Raw genomic sequence first — 16,918 nt, 5'->3', positions numbered from 1 at the left:
CAGTGATACACACCAGTTCCATGTCGTGTTCATAGTTATTCTGTTAAGACCCTCTAATGACTAAAAAATGTTATAATTACTGAAACGTTTATTCTCACTACAAAAGCGTTTCTGATTGCATGTCCCCAGGCTTACACCAGTGCAGCTCTGCTGATTGCAGTGGAACTGTAGTGGTGTTATACCGGAGTACTGGTGTGGGGAGGTGGCCATCTGTCATCTCACAATCCCTGCGTAGGGAGGAGAGTGTTATTGCTCCCATTTTACAGGTGGGAAACCACTAGCAAAGACTGAGAGTGATATTTTTCCTGAGCCACACAGAGATCTGGGTCAGAGCAGGTATTTGCCCTCTGGCACTCAGCAATCTTGGATCCTCTTGCTGGTACCCAGTTGTTTCTTCATTAGCAATTTTGCCTGTAAGACACTAACTGTTCCTTTCCCTCCCTCAGGTATATTGTGATGTCAGGAACCCCAGAGAAAATTTTAGAGCACTTTCTAGAAACTATGCGCCTTGAAGCAACTTTAAATGAAGCAACAGGTAGCATTATGGGATAAAAACTGTGTTATTATTAATGCATAAGATGGTCTTGCTGGAGATACACTACAGTGTGATACTTTGGAAAGCAGCTAGTGGTCATTTTTCCCAGAATAAAAACTATCCAAAGCTCTGAAACAACCCAGAGAAAGCTTAGGAAACCCAGCATTAAAGATAACAATCCTCTCCCCCAACCTATTATATTTAGAGTATCCGTTCAGAGTAAAACAGCAAAATCTCAAAAGGTGCCAGCCTACTGGTAATAACTTTTATTAGGCACAGCTATAAAACCAGAGGTGAACATGCATTACCACCAGATGATGATGTTCCTCATATTTGTTGTTCTGGCTGTCACATAATACTGTGAACTAGCTTGATTCCTCCAACCACTGTTATGCTAGGGCTAAGTCTTCTGAAATTTTCATGTCCATATCACAGTACATATAGATTACTTTTTTTGCAGTACTTTCCCATGTGCAGGGAAAGAGGAATTCTTTCTCAAAAGAGAAGAACTCTGCACACCAAAGGCCAAATCCCCAGTATGCACATGGCTGCAGCTGTGCTGAATAGGCTAACAGAGAACTAACAGAGAATTTAGATCTAAGGATGCAGGTATTTTCTGACTTATTATCAGTATTTTAATTTAAAAAAAGAGTCAGAAAATAATCCTCCTAATTATGCTAAATTGACTCAGACTTTTTTATTAAGCTACTAGTCACTGCTTTAGCAAGCTTTTTTTTGACTTTACGGATGTCTAAGAAGTATATATTCAAAGGTGTTCTTAAATAATCCACAGTTAATCTGTTACTGACCTCATAGTATTGGAGAAACCCGTGAGCACATAAACGATGAAAGAATTAAAAGATTTCAGAAGCCCTTTTACGTCTTATGTTTTAACCATTTTTAAGAATAAAAATGATTGTTTTTATAGATACCTAATTATTAGGATTAAAAGCAGAACATTGTTCTTTAAGCCGGCACATATATAGTGGCAAGTTTACTATTCATACTATGTATGTATTGTGCATTTTCTAACTTTTCCCCAAAACATCCAGTGGCAAGATTATATACATATAGAACGAAATGTTGTGAAATGTCACATTTCACAAACAAAGTGTTTTTTAAGAGGTATAAGCTCAAACAGCAGAAAATTCTAATTTGTGGTTTATGCATTCCCTCAATTCAAAAGCAGCTAAAATCCATGTTGTTCTGGATATCATGCAAAGAAAAAGCCCCAACCTTCTGCAGACCTTATGAGCACTGGGTTTCATCAGTTAATAATGTGTAATTCACATTCTCAAATGGGAATTACAGTGGAAGCAATGATGTAATATGGATGGTATAGTTATCTCACCAGATTTTATCTGACATCCCTTACTTAAAAGGCTTTTAAATGTTTCTCCAATATGAAAAACTGCACTGTAGAAACAGTACCCCAGGGTATTGTGTTTATCGTTTCTCAATGATTCCATATAAAAATTGCATAGTTTACAAGTAAAATAACATTCTAACTGCCAAGTCTCCAAGCTTATGACAGCCTCCACAGCTGGGCGATATAAATCCTTCTTGTCATCACAAGTACAAAGATAATGCAAACTCTGATTTACACCCCTGCAACCACAGATCACTTTGAGGGAAGAAAGAGCTTTCTCTGTTGCCACATAAAATCTCACAGTATACTACCAATCTGTATACTACCAATTTTAATGTAAATGTAGCCACTGTGACATTTTAAAATCAAAATAAAAACAGATCTTTGACTGTACTTTTACCTCTTTTAGGTCTTTTGCTCCTTACTAGGAAATCAGCAAAGAATTAAATGATTTGCCTTCTCCTTTATAGTATATACTGAATGTGCTGCTTGGTATTGTAGTTCTCTCATGCCCAACCCAGTAGCATTTAAGTGCTCAGGTACGACAGGCCTGATTCTTGTTAGGAATCCTAAGATATCTACACTTAGGTAGGAAAAGTATACCCACATATTTTGTGCCGGGTTTTTTTTGCTGTATCAAACTTTTTTTTCTGGGTATTTTGGGTATTTATTTAGGCCCAGTATTTTGTCTGGGCCTAATGAAGTTAGAATGACATGAAACTGTACTTCAGCTAAGCACATACACGTAAGGCTTGTTGAATCAAAGCTGCAACGTTGCTGCCTTGCAGTCAGAGCAAGGACTCCATTGACCCAGGCAAATTCCTCAATAACATAACTGCAGAAAAATCAATGCAGACAAGAATAAAAGCTTAATATTTCATCTCATGTTTAAACATTCCCCATATTTATAGTTAATAATGCCTACAAAGTGCAAAATGACCTCATCATTGTGTGTATCTAATAGGATCTTTTGGCTCTCTAAAATGATGCAAGAAGCATTATCCTTGCAGTCCCCAAGTTGTTTGCAGTAGCTTAATTCACTGCTTTCTTTCTTTTCTTTTCACAGATTCTGTTTTAAATGATTTTATTATGATGCACTGTGTTTTTATGCCAAATAGTCAGCTCTGCCCAGCCTTGATGGCACAATATCCTTTTGTGTTGGAAGTTACGTCTTTTAAAGCTTTCCCTATCAATGATGAGAATGAAACTTCTCTCTCTCCATATGTAAATCAAGTTTCATGCAGGCTGTCTTGTGGGTAGGTTCTCACTGTGTGACCAACAGTCTGTCCATAGACCACAACTCTAAAGTGGGTGGTGTATACCCAGACCGTGATGAGATGCAATCCTGGAGCATGAAAATTGTTAACTTTCCTGTGCTGATTGCTATTGTCAAGGAAAAGAAACCTACTGTCCTTCCACTAGATAGGTGAAAATACATTAAAGGCTGGAATACCCCTTTTATATCCTTCTTCTTTCTGTCTTTCTTGATTTTTGCTGAATCACAGCATCTAAGATCATTACGTTCTGCACATTTCAAAGATCCACTTTATAGTGGACCTGCAAAGTGCCTCAAACAAAAGAGTGCCTGAATTAGTAGTACTACAGGTAGGCAGTTCCTAGACACTGCCTTAGTGCAATTAGGAATAAAAATAATAATGATCTATAATAGTGGTCTACAGCAAATGGTAAGCAACACTTTGAGAAACCTAAATTGTGTGTGAATACCTAGGAGAGGAAGACTTATAGTGGATAGTATCAAGAGCTGAAGGGGATTCTCATACTGCTGGCATGTTTTACGGAGAAGTCTGGGAAATAACCATCAGCCAATTTCTGGCAGGTCATTCAGTTTGGGGAGCTGCTGGGCACTGAAGAGTTTCCCTTTGGGACAGTGAGTTTAGATGGCATGGAGCTATCAACAGATTGGGAGCATAAAATAAACATATTATGTTTGCAGTTTTATAGAATGCTGACAGGACAATAATAACATCAATTCCCTATTTATTTTTTTAGAATCAAATTGGAGTGAAAGAGTGTGCTTTCCTTGAAGCTCAGCAGGGCGAGTGACATCTGGGAAAGCTAACCCCCTGAAACTGCAAAATAGAGCATCATGCCTTTGCTTAGCAAGCTTAGGAATCCATTTCTGTTACTCCTAGCAAGAACAATAATTTTTTTGAAAACCTTTGTACCCACAGGACTGGTCTAGAGAAAATTGTTCATACACCTCTACAACAAGCACATTTTCCAAAAACACATTGTTTTAGATATCAGAGATACTATGAAATGCTGTTGCTGACACCTTTGAGAAGAGAAAAGGGGACAGCGCTTCTTATCTTTTTTTCAGGTTAATCTAGTTCATATTATTGATTCAGTCCATTTGATACTGAGGCTTGTCTACCCCTAGTTATAATAGTATAGCCCTAGTGCCCACTAACTGGGAAAATCAGGCACACAAACAAAATGTATCTCATTATTTACAGGGAAAAAGCTTTTCTAAAGGTCAAAAAGATAGTGTGACTTATCTGTACATTCTGTTATGATGAAATCTGTCCTGGAGAGGAGACTAAGACCAATACACCACTTAAGCGGGTCGTGGCAGGCCATGCGCTAATTTCTTTCAGAGAGGAGGAGGGGGATTGGAAGGAACTGGTATCCCACTGCTTTAGTGTCAGCTTTCCGTAGAGCTGCATTGTTGTTTATTTGGTCCATTCTGAATATGGAAAGTCAAACTGTGTTCTGTTGATTGTACCATTGAAATTTATTGTTAAAGTTGAAAGGTTGCTAACCAAACTCATCTTTTTTGAGCAAAATCACTCTACAAAACCTGTTTGCCAGTGCTGTGAGACTAGAGAGAGATTAGTTATGCTCAGTGAGGAAATTAAAATGGAAAAAGAAGAAAGGTGATTCAGTCAGAGACACTGTTTTCCTCCAGCTCCCAATTTTGAATCAATACAAGTCTATGTTCTTACACCCACTTAGGATACTATTTTAGCTGGCAGCGTGCAAGTACTAGTAGAACTAGACCACTGTAGTGCTTTCAAGCATAGTACAGAGTATAAATTATTTAGCTTTTCTCTTCCTGTACTGCAGTGTTTGGTCATCCATAAGTTCTTTAAGGCTAAGAGGAATGGATGGGTGCACTATTTGGGCTAAGTAACATTACTGGTTGCCCAGGAGTCAGTGCTTATGCTGGGCTATCCCTTGGCACACCACTCTTTTTTGGTCATTGAAGTAAATGGATCCTGCAATATTAGAATTAGATCCTTTTTTTTTTATAGGGAAGCGAAGGACACACTCCCATCTCCTGGATCATGTAATAGGCACATGTCCTGTATACAGGGTTATACGACAAAGGCCGCTGTTTCCCTCTCTTCTTCACCCAGATGGAAATAGAGAAATTCTCGGAGCTGCAGTTTATTAGAGGGAGGCGGGACAAATGCACAAGAAAAAGTGGAACAAAGTAACACCTCCAAAAGTGAACTTGGGATAGAGCAAATGTGTAAACAGCTTTCCCAGTGTTCATATTTAAAGGGCACTATCTAAATATTTTCCACGTACAAACTCCTCTGTTGCTCATGGTAGATGATAATCCTTTTGCATGTTTCCTTATGGGCATTTGTTCCCTCCAGTTTGGTGTTCCCTCCCACTGGAAAGGCTGTCTGTGTGTACCTGTGTATAGGGGAGAGAGAATGTATGTATCAGACAAACTGATTAAATGTTGCATATGGGAATAGTATCAAGCCACAAGATGTTTTTGAGACCAGATGTTTCAAAACCAGGGTTATTCAGAGTTTTTGTTTTGATTTTGTCTGTCTTCAGTACTTTGGGAAAGCCAAGAGCTTTATAAATGATGTTAGTTTTGCTCTTTAAGTGTCTCTCCTCTCTCTCTCCCTCCCTCCCTCCTTTCCCTTTGCATAAACAAACAGTACCCCTGGCTTCTGCAGATAGTTTTGAGCTTGCTCTTTGAGGCATGCATGACAGGGAAGTGGAAGTAAGCTGGCAAAGCTAGAGAGGCTGTTTTTGATTTCACCCAATTCTGAAACATCAGTAAACAGTGTAATGTAGTTGTAAGCATCTGACAGGTATATTTCTGTTGGAAAAACAAGCTAAGATAAGGAAGAGAAGAAAACATGTATTCATTAGACCTTAATAGCCACTTTTGCACAACTATATAATATTTCATGTATGTTTTGTGAACCTCCTTTATCATTAGGCCAGCAAAACAGTTTCTGTTCCACTGCAGTAATGGGTACTGATTTTGCAGAGTGACTGATATGGTTAAATGTTCCCTCACAGGGAGGAATAAACTTCATTTCCTAGCATATGCTAGACAGAATTAGAAATGGATATATTGAATTCTAACCATGTTGGTGTTGATACATGTTTTACAATTATATGACAGAATGCAAGAATACATGATATTTTACTTCTGATTGTGATCTGCAGTGAATCTGCATCCTGTAGATCCCATAAAAATTAGGGAACCTTTCACTGACTTTCCCTATGATGGTGTTAATAAAAGAACAATTAATATAAATGAGCAGTAAAAATACAGAAAAATTAGCAATGCCTGTGGTGAGTCAGTTAATAAGAAAGTAAAAATACATGAAATAATTATAGTGTTTAAACGGTAAAAGTGGCATGAGAAAAATGACTCCATAGAATATTAAACTTGCTCCTTGGGACATGAGAGCACATAGCTTGCAATATATTATTTACTTCTTATGACCCTTTAACTCATGTGCTTTTATAAATGTGCTGACATATTTTAGTTCCCTAGTCATTGTAAAGCTTTCTAAACAAAATTAAAATGCAGATTTCTAAAAGTTTGTCAGTCAAATGACTGCCCCAGTAAGCTTGGTACCATGTCTAATCTCTGCAGGGGGGTTTGGGAAGGAGGATCATTTGAAAAGTCTGATTTAATAAATACTTTTTCCCATTGTATTTTATTTGTATAGATTATGTTAACACTTACTAGAGAAAAACAAGTGAGATCTTGTTATAATTCTAAATGAGAAGCTTCTACTACAGATCTCTTCAGACCATTTTGGTTTCTAATTAATATTTTAATTTTCTAATTAGTATTTTAAAATCTTAAGTTAGAGCTACTTTAGCTATTGCTTGAAAGCATTCTGGACTGTGCTGTGAGTGAGAGAATGTCAATATTTAAATAAAAAATGTTCCTATGTAATTGGGAGTGTTATTATTCATGAGAACCCAGAACGAGAACTTCAGTATGCAGGAAGAAGAGTTGAAGACGTAACTGCACTGCATTCTGTGCTTACTTCACACTCAGTCAGTTTATTGGGAAACAGTTCAAGTATGTATTGTTAACCTCTGATCAGTGAGAAGCAGGTGTACAAGTTGCCAGATCCTGTTTTTGCTGGGCATTTTTGTTTATTTTTGCATAAATTAAAGCCTGAAATTATCTCAGCTCAGTGCCCATCCTGGGCTTTCTAAGAGCTAGGAAAACCTTCGTGGGCAGTCGTTTTCTATTCTAGCTTGGCATGTATACTATAGTGGGGACAGGGAATAAAGTCCTTGTGAGGGAAGTGGTATAGACCTGTATAAAAAAAAAAAAACTCTTGCTTTTGCCTCTGGTTATAGGAGGCAGTTCAGAGTTCGGGAAGAAGCCTCTGGTTATAAACACCTTTTCCACTCCCTGGTGGTTCTGGCTGTCTGTAGGAACCAGAAGAGCAATGAAGGACTCAAATGTATGAAAACCACAGGATAGCCAAGACCTGAAGTCACTCATACCATATCTGCAGCAGAGAAAGCAGGATAGAGTTAGATGGAATCTGCTGGAAATTATATGCCAGTAAATCTCTTTTATTTCTTTCATTTGGACACATTTTTCCTAACACGTTATCTCTTCCCTCCTCTTCATCTGCAAATTGAAATAAAGCTTCTCCCGACAAGGTAAAGCAAATTTTCAGCCTACCAATTCCATGGACATGCTTGTATTCATTTCTTTTTGTCTGCAAGGCCACACATCTCAAATCTTGATGCTAACTGATTAAAAGAGGCCATTATATAGCAGGCCACTTTAGCTCACAGGAAATGAAATATAGTAACATTTATAGTATACCCTCTAAAGCTATGCCTCATATTGGAGTTACCACACTATTTCATAAAAATTATTTCCTAACATGTAGATATATCCAATGATGCTAAGTTAGCCCTGGTGTTCACTTCCACTAATTTCTACAGAACTAGAGCTGTACTAGAAGTGCACTTGCCTCAGTTTCACTAAACTAAAGTCTTGGTTCAGTGACTCTTTTGCACCTTCCCTCTGTTCCTTGAGAAGAGAGTCCGAAGGCCAGGCTGAGCTCTTCAATCTGTTTTTTCATTGATTTAATAGAGATGTCAGTGGAGATCTTTTAAGTGGCCAGAGCTTTCAAATTATAGCTTTGGTGAGAGGACTGAGATGTTCTATACTAACAGGAAGTGCTTTTCGGCTTGTAGAAACAGTGCCTGCTTGCAGTTTATTTGTGCCTTTACTTTTTTCCTGTTTTCTTTTACTTTAAATAAATGTGAGGGGTTTTTGCCTTTTTGCAATTTGCATATTTTTGTAATGTTTTAGCTTCACTGTTAAAAAAATCAATGAGCTATTTCCCTTTTTTTCTTACTGTCACAAAATAATTATCACAAAAATTTGTGTCCCAAATGTGAAACAATTTGTATAGTGGAAACTTCTAATTTCCTCATCTGTAAATTGAGGCTATTTTAGAATTTATTTATTATTTTTCCTGTGTCTGTCTAGTCAGTTTAGATTGTAAACTTCCAGGTATTTCTACTGTAATGGGACTGAGGTTCACCTTGGTTTACAGTAACTTCTCTAAATGAGAGGAATAGTGCTGGTGGTTCATTCCAAAACCACCAGCATTGTCTCTTCTGTGGGATTATGATCATTCCTGTCCTCTTTAGAGACTTCACTCTGTTTTTACTTTTTACTACAAATGGGAAAAGTTTGCAAATCTTTATGCTAGTAGCAATCAGAAATCAAAAATATATACGGGAATGTTTTGTTTGAAGGCCCTGAACATTGCTTACTGAAATTCAGTTATTGGTGAATTCATACTGGTTCTGATATTTTCAATCACTGAGCATTTTCCTTGACACCATGGCACCTACCATGCCCAGCCTTCTCAGGGTACAGAGCAGGAGAAAATGGATTATGCCCTCAATAATAAAAGGCGAGTAATTCGACTGGTTCTGCAGTGGGCTGCTTTATATGGAGATTTACTACAAGAAGATGAAGCAGCAATGGCCTTCTTGGAGGTATGAAGGAATCGTTGTATTATTGTGCTCAGAAGAATCTAGCAAGGAAGTTAAGCTGAATTCTCATTCTCTGAATTCTGTTACGAAGTAAAGCGGGTCATTTCAGAGTGCAAACTCATAATTGTGTTTTCTCAGTTTTAGCTGCAGGCAGCTTACTCACTACAGCAATGGTTGAACTGTTGTCAACTTCAGGGCCTCTAAAAATACCTTCTGGAGTTGCTGACGCCTTTCAGAGTACCACGTGGGTTGATTGCTCTATAGCAATATATGAAGTTGCTTTTTTCAGTCACTCTTTGCAAATAGTTCAAAGGCCTCACAGGTTGAACTAAAGTGGTGTTTATGTCTGCTTGAGGTGTGCTGAGAAGGAGCTGGAGGATTGCTACTGTACAAATCCAGAAATCATTTCCATTCAAATGGAAGCTGTGCTGCAGCTGTTGGAACTTAAGATCTTTGCCTTTAGTACTCTCCTGATCCCTTAAAGCAGCCTGATTACTCAGATATTAGTTGCTATTAAGAGTGTAAGGTGTTTGTGGTAGGTGGCAAGTCTTTGTGTTTCTAAGATGCTCTGTCAGCGCCATATAAATCATGATTGCCATTATTATTATCTAGTAAGTAAACGAACCACAATCACATATGTGACAGAGCAGAAGTCCTTGCCTCAAAGAGTTTAAAAATGAATCTAAGACAAGAATTAACAGAGGGGCCTTAAGTATGACGGACAGGTTTATCATACAACAAGCCCACATGGGCAAACTTTTCGTAAAGACAAACTTTGGACACAGATAATGTCTTTTATTAGACCAGCTGTTAACACTTTAAAAATAAATTACTAGCTGCAAGCACATAAATCCTTCTTTGGGTCAGGTTTATGTAGGTGTGACAGAAGGAGTTTTAAATAGGGTTTGAAGGGGTATAATGATAAAACTTGCTTGGAAATTTAACAAGTGGCCTGTGGCAGCTGATATCCTGGAGTGGATTGGAGTAGTTGAGAATCAACAGCTCAATGGCAAGTGATCCGCTAAAAGGGGCGTAAAAAGACTGTGAAAAGCCTTCTAAGTGAAGGGACATCTATGAGAAGTGGTAGAGAAGAAGGTGAAGAGGACAGATGCAGAAAAGGGAAATATGCTGAATGGTTGAGGTAGGAAAATTATCTTTGTAGCATCATTCCAAATGCATGTGAATGAGGAAAAATGCAGTGTCCATGCCTGAGAGAAAGGTGTTTGTGTGAGTGAGTTGCAAGGCGATGACGAGCTCAACCTGAGTCTTAGCTCTGAAGGTAGACTAGAAAGGCTGTGTTTTAGAGATCTTATGTGGAAGGGGTCTGTGAAACTTAGATACGACATAAACGTGAGGACCTAGAAGAGGTTCAAATTAAATATGATACAAGATTACAGGCCCAAACAACATGCTATATTTCAATAATGTCCAAATAATTAGGTAGCAGCATGGCTTGGTAGGGATTGCTTAAGAGCATTCACCAGCTGTTCTGAGTATTGGCTAACATTTAAATACATCTAGAGAGATGTCCAGTAAATTTTATTTTAAACAGAGGCAGAATACAAAGGTAGAGATGTTGGTTGCCACCACAGAGATGGTAGTTTAATCTTCACAGGCAAGAGCAATTAATCAGTGTTAAAGTGCAAGAAACGGAGAAGAAAATAAATCTTAGATGGAGATAAATGTTCCCAAAATCTGGAGCTCAGTGAAGTTGATTCTCTGAAGGAAGGTGTTGAAGGCAAGCTCAAAGAGGTAGGAAGACAGGAGAGGACAAGGTCACAGAGTTCAAGCATGGATAAGATTTTAAGCGGAAAAACATGATTAAAGGTTTCAAGTGTTCCACATCGTAGAAGATGTGTGTGGTACAGTGGTCCTGAGTTTTCCTCTAAGAAAGGGTCAGCACATACCTCAGTGAGAAAAATGGAGTACAAGGGATGAAAGCCAGACTGGGAAAGAGCAAGAATGGTTCTGGAGGAGAGGAACTCAAAGCTTTGATTGGAAACGGTATGTTAAGAGAAATGAGAGAGGAAATGGCTGATACTAGAAAGCATAATCAAAGTCAGATTTTTTTTAAGAAAGTAAAGAGCAATGCAATTATTTTCATGGTTAACTCTAGTAGTAGTGATAACAGAAAGACTGATTTTAAACAAAATTACTTGACTGCAACAGCAGTGGATAAAGAAAAAAGCCTATCATGCCAGATTATATGTGAGTTCTATAGTCTTTCTCCTTGATAATCTGAAAATGCAGTATTTGCACAGTCAGTGGTTATACAGTAAGCTAAGAAAGCACTTTTGTCCGCCACCTTCCCTTGTCTATGCTTCTCTTTTGCATATGTAACTCTTGCTTTAAATCAGCTGGAGATAAGCAAGTAGAAGTAGTATGGGGTTGGGCCCAACATGTGTTCCCCTATTCAGATGATCATTCATTATAATCATTGAACTATCAAATGTTTCCTCATAGTCCTCTATCCTATCTACTGTTCATTTACTCCTATAGTTCTTTAAAGACTATTCTGTGTCACTTACAGGAATTTTATGTGTCTGTATCAGATGATACGAGAATGATTGCAGCACTAAAGGAGCAACTTCTAGAGCTAGAGAAAATTGTAAAGCAAGTGTAAGCAGTTTTTACTTCTTTCCTTTCTCCTTCTCCCTCTTTTTCTCAAAAAATAGATGAGGAAAATTTGTTACTTACAGCTATTAAAAATTAGTTCTGAGAGTGGTATTCAGTCACACAAGACAATGTTAGCATGCGTGCTCTTTTGGATGTGAGTCTGCAACACTCTCTTTCAATATCATTCTTGCAGATGCCAAACTCTTGTCATAAAAGGGTTTACGGAAGGAATAAGAAATTATGTATACACCACTGAAACCAAACTGGCTGATTGTTTCATGCTTGCATCGATTTCGTATAGTATTTTCCCTGCCTTGGTCATAGATTTACTATGATATTATCTAATCTTCTTTTAATATAAGCAAACATGAATACATTGATACTGTAGTTTGGCAGGAGGTTTCAGTTCTTTAGGTGATTTTGTGGATAAAGTCTTCCAGGTGATATTTAATAATATATTTTATATTTAATCTCTCTGTAGTTCAGAAGAACCTAAAGCACCTCAAAAGAAGGTAAGATAACTTTATTTGTCCATTTTCTAAAATAAAACCTTTAGCACAGCAAATCTGTAAGCATCTTCTCTTTAGTAATTGTGGATATTTTAAAACAAACTTTTAACATTACAATGGCAAGCTCTGCATTGCTATCCTCTTTCCTGCCATTGATACAGTGTTTACTACAATTCAGGTCTACCCCATAATGTTTCTTCTTGAATTGTGATGATTAATTTTGCAGCATAAAGTTCTTCTGCAGCTGTTTAACACGAGTGATGACAGAGCACAGAAACGCCAGCCTATCAGGGGCAGCGATGACGGTGAGTTCCTATTTGCAAAGTTTTCTCAAGCCCCTGGGATTTGCAGTAAATTTGCCACTCTGCAAAAAAAAAAAAAAAAAAGGTCTAAAAATAAATGAGAGTACCTACAGTTTACAAGCCTTGCCTGAAGCAAACTCTGCTTTTCCTTACCCAACATTCTCCTTCATCATTGCTTTGAAACACTCCTGGTCATTTCCATCAGTTATTTTTGCTATAAAACACTGTGCTTCCTCAGAGGAAAAAGTAAAAAGCTTTAAAATAGACAATGAACAAAACAAGCATGGACAGTGTCCGTTCAGGTGCAGTGCAATGAGTATTTGATGCTGAAGATCATATTTGACCGTCCTTCTCTCCTCCATAGTTTTGAGCTAGGACATATAGCTGTTTCACCAGAAACGCTCCTTTGCAAGATACGAGTGGAGCAGATAAGCCTGCGCTGGATCTCTGCCCTGTGGCACATAGCCTAGGAAGCGTGATCTGCTGGTTTGTCCTATTGCTATTCTTGGACTCTTGTGAAGAGATCAAGGTTAAATTTACAGCAGAGCCGCAGACTGTCATTTTCAGTTGTACTAGCTTTTCACATTGTTTTTTACTTCAGGCAGGAAAAAGCATTACTTTGTCAACACAATCCTGAGCCGTGGTGATGAGATCTGCTCTTTGTAATCAAAGATACATGCACATTAAAACTCATAAATTTGGGTATTTCTTTGCAACTGCTGGGACCAGTCTCATAATCGTTTTGGTGCTTCTTCATTGCAGAAAATAGCCTCTGCTTCAAGGTGTTTGATATTAAAGAGCAGCTCTTGCTAGTGTACCATGGTAAAAATAAGGGAACAAAATGCAGGGTAATGTATCTGAGAAAGCTGGTGGCATGAAGCAAACCACGGAGAGAGCCATTTCAAAAGCTGGAGGTATCCGCATATGAACAGCAGACCTCCTGCCATGGATGCAGCTCCCACTGTCTGTACCATGGTTTCTCCTAGGTCTCCAAAGAGCAAAACAGCTGCTGCTGCCATGGAAGTACTTCATCTCATGTCTGCATGGGCATGCAATAACTGCTCCTTTCACGTGGCTGCGCCTTTCACATTCATAGGGCAGGCAGCAAACTGAAAAACAGAAAGCTTATGAAAAACCGAAAACACACAGATAGATATAACCCCAGGGGCTGTTTGGCTTGACAATGAGCTGAAGGAGTGTTTTGCTAACTTCTTTTGTCTTAAATTCCTGTCACTTTGGGCTGCCCTGCTTTCTGCAGGCTAATGTACTATCGTATCGCTCTCTAGGCTTCCAGAGACCTGGGTTCACATATTACTCTAAGAGACAATTTGTACTGGACACTCAAGCGTATTCTTATTGATAGGGCCTTTTTCTTCATTGTCTACAACACTCTTGATTCAGCAATTATATACTTGCTTGTGAAAAACAGGTTGCATCCCAATTTAATTCAAGTTCTGATTGTGACCAGAATTCTGTTGTCATATCTATTTTGTAAATATGAAAAATATTTTCCTGTACTTAAGAGAGTTTGCAGCTAGTTTTCCTGATTCTTGAAAAGAAATATTTATTTAAAGTATCATGATGTCTGGGACATAACAAAATGACAGATGAAATTGGCATCCATAAGTAATGTAGCAATAATGAAATACTGATACTTCCTAGTTTACTAAAAGATCTAGCAAATCAGAGACTTACGTAAGAGAAATTGTAGAACATTTGAGGAAGTGGGAGCTGTCAAATAAAACTGTAGTGACTTATTGTTGCTATATTTTTTTCATTTTTGAGCAATGGTGACTGAAGTGAAAGTAGTTTGTACAGTAAGCTCTATCTGGTTGTTATATGCGGCATACACAGCACAATCTTTTTTGTCTTTAGTTCTGTTTAAGGTGTACTGCATAGACCAAACCTATACAACTATCCGGGTGCCGGTGTCTTCCTCTGTGAAGGAAGTGATCAGTGCAGTAGCAGATAAGCTGGGTTCTGGAGAAGGCCTCATCTTAGTAAAGATGAGCTCAGGAGGAGGTACTGTATTTGCATCATCTTAAACACTTCTCATTTACAGTGAAGCAGAAGGTTAGGAGGGAGTGAAAAGCAATGCTGATTTAGTTAAGGCTTTTCTAGCTACGTGCGTATTCAGCTAGTACATAGGTTCTCTCTTAGAGGCACGTCCTTTCCCCCAGTACAGGTACACATTGGCATTCACATGGGAGATGGGGAAAATGGAGAAGCTGGTGTATCTGCACGTAACAGAGCAGAGCTACCCCAGTTCCCTTCGCTGTAAGACTTGTAAGAGCTTTTTAACAACAGAAATGAGCTTTTAAACAACAGAAATGTGAGGTATGCGTAGATAATGTCAGGGTAGATATATGAATTGGCAATAGCAGAAAATACTGCAGTGTTGATATATCGGGAGCGGTCACTGAGTACCCTTCTGGCGGCTCTGTCCCAGCAAACCACCACTGAGCATCCTAATGCCAAGCCCACTGACAGTGTTGGCAATGGGTCAGGTATAGGCTGTGGTAATGGGAGAGTAACTGCAAGGTGGATTCTGCTGGAGAAGTGGTGTTGCCTGAGTGCTCTCTGCTTGCGTATGACCGTGTGGGCACACACAGAGCTAATGAGAGCTGTGTTGGAAGGCATTTCTGCAAACAATGACGCTTGCCAAAAACAGCGTGCTTCCTGAGGACTGACACCAGGCGGCTCTACTTTTTCGCAGTTGCAGCAATTTTTTGTTGCCAGATTTGCTGACAGCCAGCACATGCTGGAAGAGGCTGTTTCATAACTTACTTCATAATCCTTTTTTTTACCTGTGATGTGCTCCTCTTTTTTTAGGACTTCTGTAATGACATTTGAATGCAATTACATTTCAGCATCTCCTTAGGTAGTTAGTGTCTTCCAAGACAATTTTCTAGTAAGAAAAGCTCTCCAAGCTCAGAGAAGAATGAAAGGAGTCCTTGACTATGGGTGAACTGTTGCAGGTAGTTTCTAGAGAGGGCAGCACAGGCTCCTTGGCTTGCCTGTACGGTTTGGGACTGGAATTCCAGTTCTGTATGCAGTCCTGTAGGAGGCTGGCTTGGTCTGAGCCTGTTGTCACACTTCTTCAGTAAAGAAGATCTTGTTGTCATCTACTTGTGTCTTGGACATTGGTGTACTGTGCAAAAGTTATAGTCAGAATGCTGATCTGTGCAGTTGTTGGGTCAATCCTGCTGTAAATTCTACATGCGTTTAATAAACAAGCTTTTGTTTCATGTTTACAGAAAAGGTCGTGCTCAAACCTCATGATGTTTCAGTGTTTACAACTCTCAGTGTTAATGGACGGCTCTTTGCCTGCCCACGTGATCAGTTTGATTCACTGGTATGTATGTATACAGTTCTCAGAAAATTCCTGCAAGCTAAAGAACCTCTTTGTAACCTAACTTTTCAGTTAATTTGAACACTAATAGCTCTAATGTTTCTTGGCCTTTTTTGCCTCATCAATGTTTTAGCGAAAAATTAGTGGAAACATTCACAACAAAGGGCTTGTAACAGCACTATGGGACGAGCCCTAAAGTTAAAAACAGGATAATGTCATCATTTCCTAAACTAGAGCAGAAATCCATCCAGCATTCTCTGTGGCGTTGTGCATGTAGGAAGAGCTAAATATTATCTCCAGGCCATGCAGTGAAGTTCTGATTACAGAATTACTTCCCATAGCCACAGGGATATATTCTAGGAGATAGATGTTATCAATTAAAGTGTTCTGGAGTCTTGATTCCAACAGTAAATTCCTTAAAATATTTTTTTTTCTGAGCCTCCACAAAATACTGTGTCAAAATCTCAGATAATTCTAACTAGAATCACAGAAAATATTCCAGCTAGACGTCTGGTTTTCCTTAAGAAAAATTGTTCATAAGTACTTAGAGTTTATACAGTAATTCTAGCAATCTCCATGGGGTCTGCTTTTATAGAGTTTGATTTGACTGTACTTTTTGTTCCTTTTATTTCATTAAAAACAAATGTCATTGCCAAGTCATGTCAGCATGAACTCTATTACTCCTAGCCTTGTTTCAGCCTCCTGTATGCTTTTAACAAGCCACTTAGTATGTATGCCTGATTTCTTTTATGGATATGGTAAAATCTGTGCTTTGCTGCTGCTTTCAATTTAGTAGCCAGGGAATGCAAGTACAGCATACTGTAGTTCCATGCAGAGATATCTCTTGTTCAGTTTATTAAATTCTCGTGCTCCCTTAGAGTTAATTAATCCTGCCAAGTAGATACCCTTATGGGGTATGCTGCTCTAAAGCAGGGGTGTTGCATCAGTGCAGCTGCCTTG

The 16,918-nt window shown here is 38.6% G+C and overlaps 1 protein-coding gene across 3 annotated transcripts in view; it reads left to right on the top strand.

Moving 5' to 3' along the window:
• The window catches only part of RAPGEF4 (Rap guanine nucleotide exchange factor 4), a 164,602-nt gene that overhangs the window by 125,227 nt on the left and 22,457 nt on the right, over positions 1 to 16,918 (top strand). For all 3 annotated transcript variants that reach the window (XM_068948582.1, XM_068948580.1, XM_009681750.2), the window contains 8 exons: positions 447 to 535; positions 2,971 to 3,049; positions 9,032 to 9,182; positions 11,710 to 11,798; positions 12,277 to 12,307; positions 12,531 to 12,609; positions 14,482 to 14,628; positions 15,864 to 15,961. In XM_068948582.1, coding sequence (XP_068804683.1) covers positions 447 to 535; positions 2,971 to 3,049; positions 9,032 to 9,182; positions 11,710 to 11,798; positions 12,277 to 12,307; positions 12,531 to 12,609; positions 14,482 to 14,628; positions 15,864 to 15,961 — 763 coding nt within the window. The remainder of the gene's footprint in view (positions 1 to 446; positions 536 to 2,970; positions 3,050 to 9,031; positions 9,183 to 11,709; positions 11,799 to 12,276; positions 12,308 to 12,530; positions 12,610 to 14,481; positions 14,629 to 15,863; positions 15,962 to 16,918) is intronic.

This window comes from Struthio camelus, chromosome 6 (genome assembly GCF_040807025.1).
Source record: "Struthio camelus isolate bStrCam1 chromosome 6, bStrCam1.hap1, whole genome shotgun sequence".
NCBI classification, from domain to species: domain Eukaryota; kingdom Metazoa; phylum Chordata; class Aves; order Struthioniformes; family Struthionidae; genus Struthio; species Struthio camelus.
This window is presented reverse-complemented; position numbering and strand designations above follow the sequence as displayed.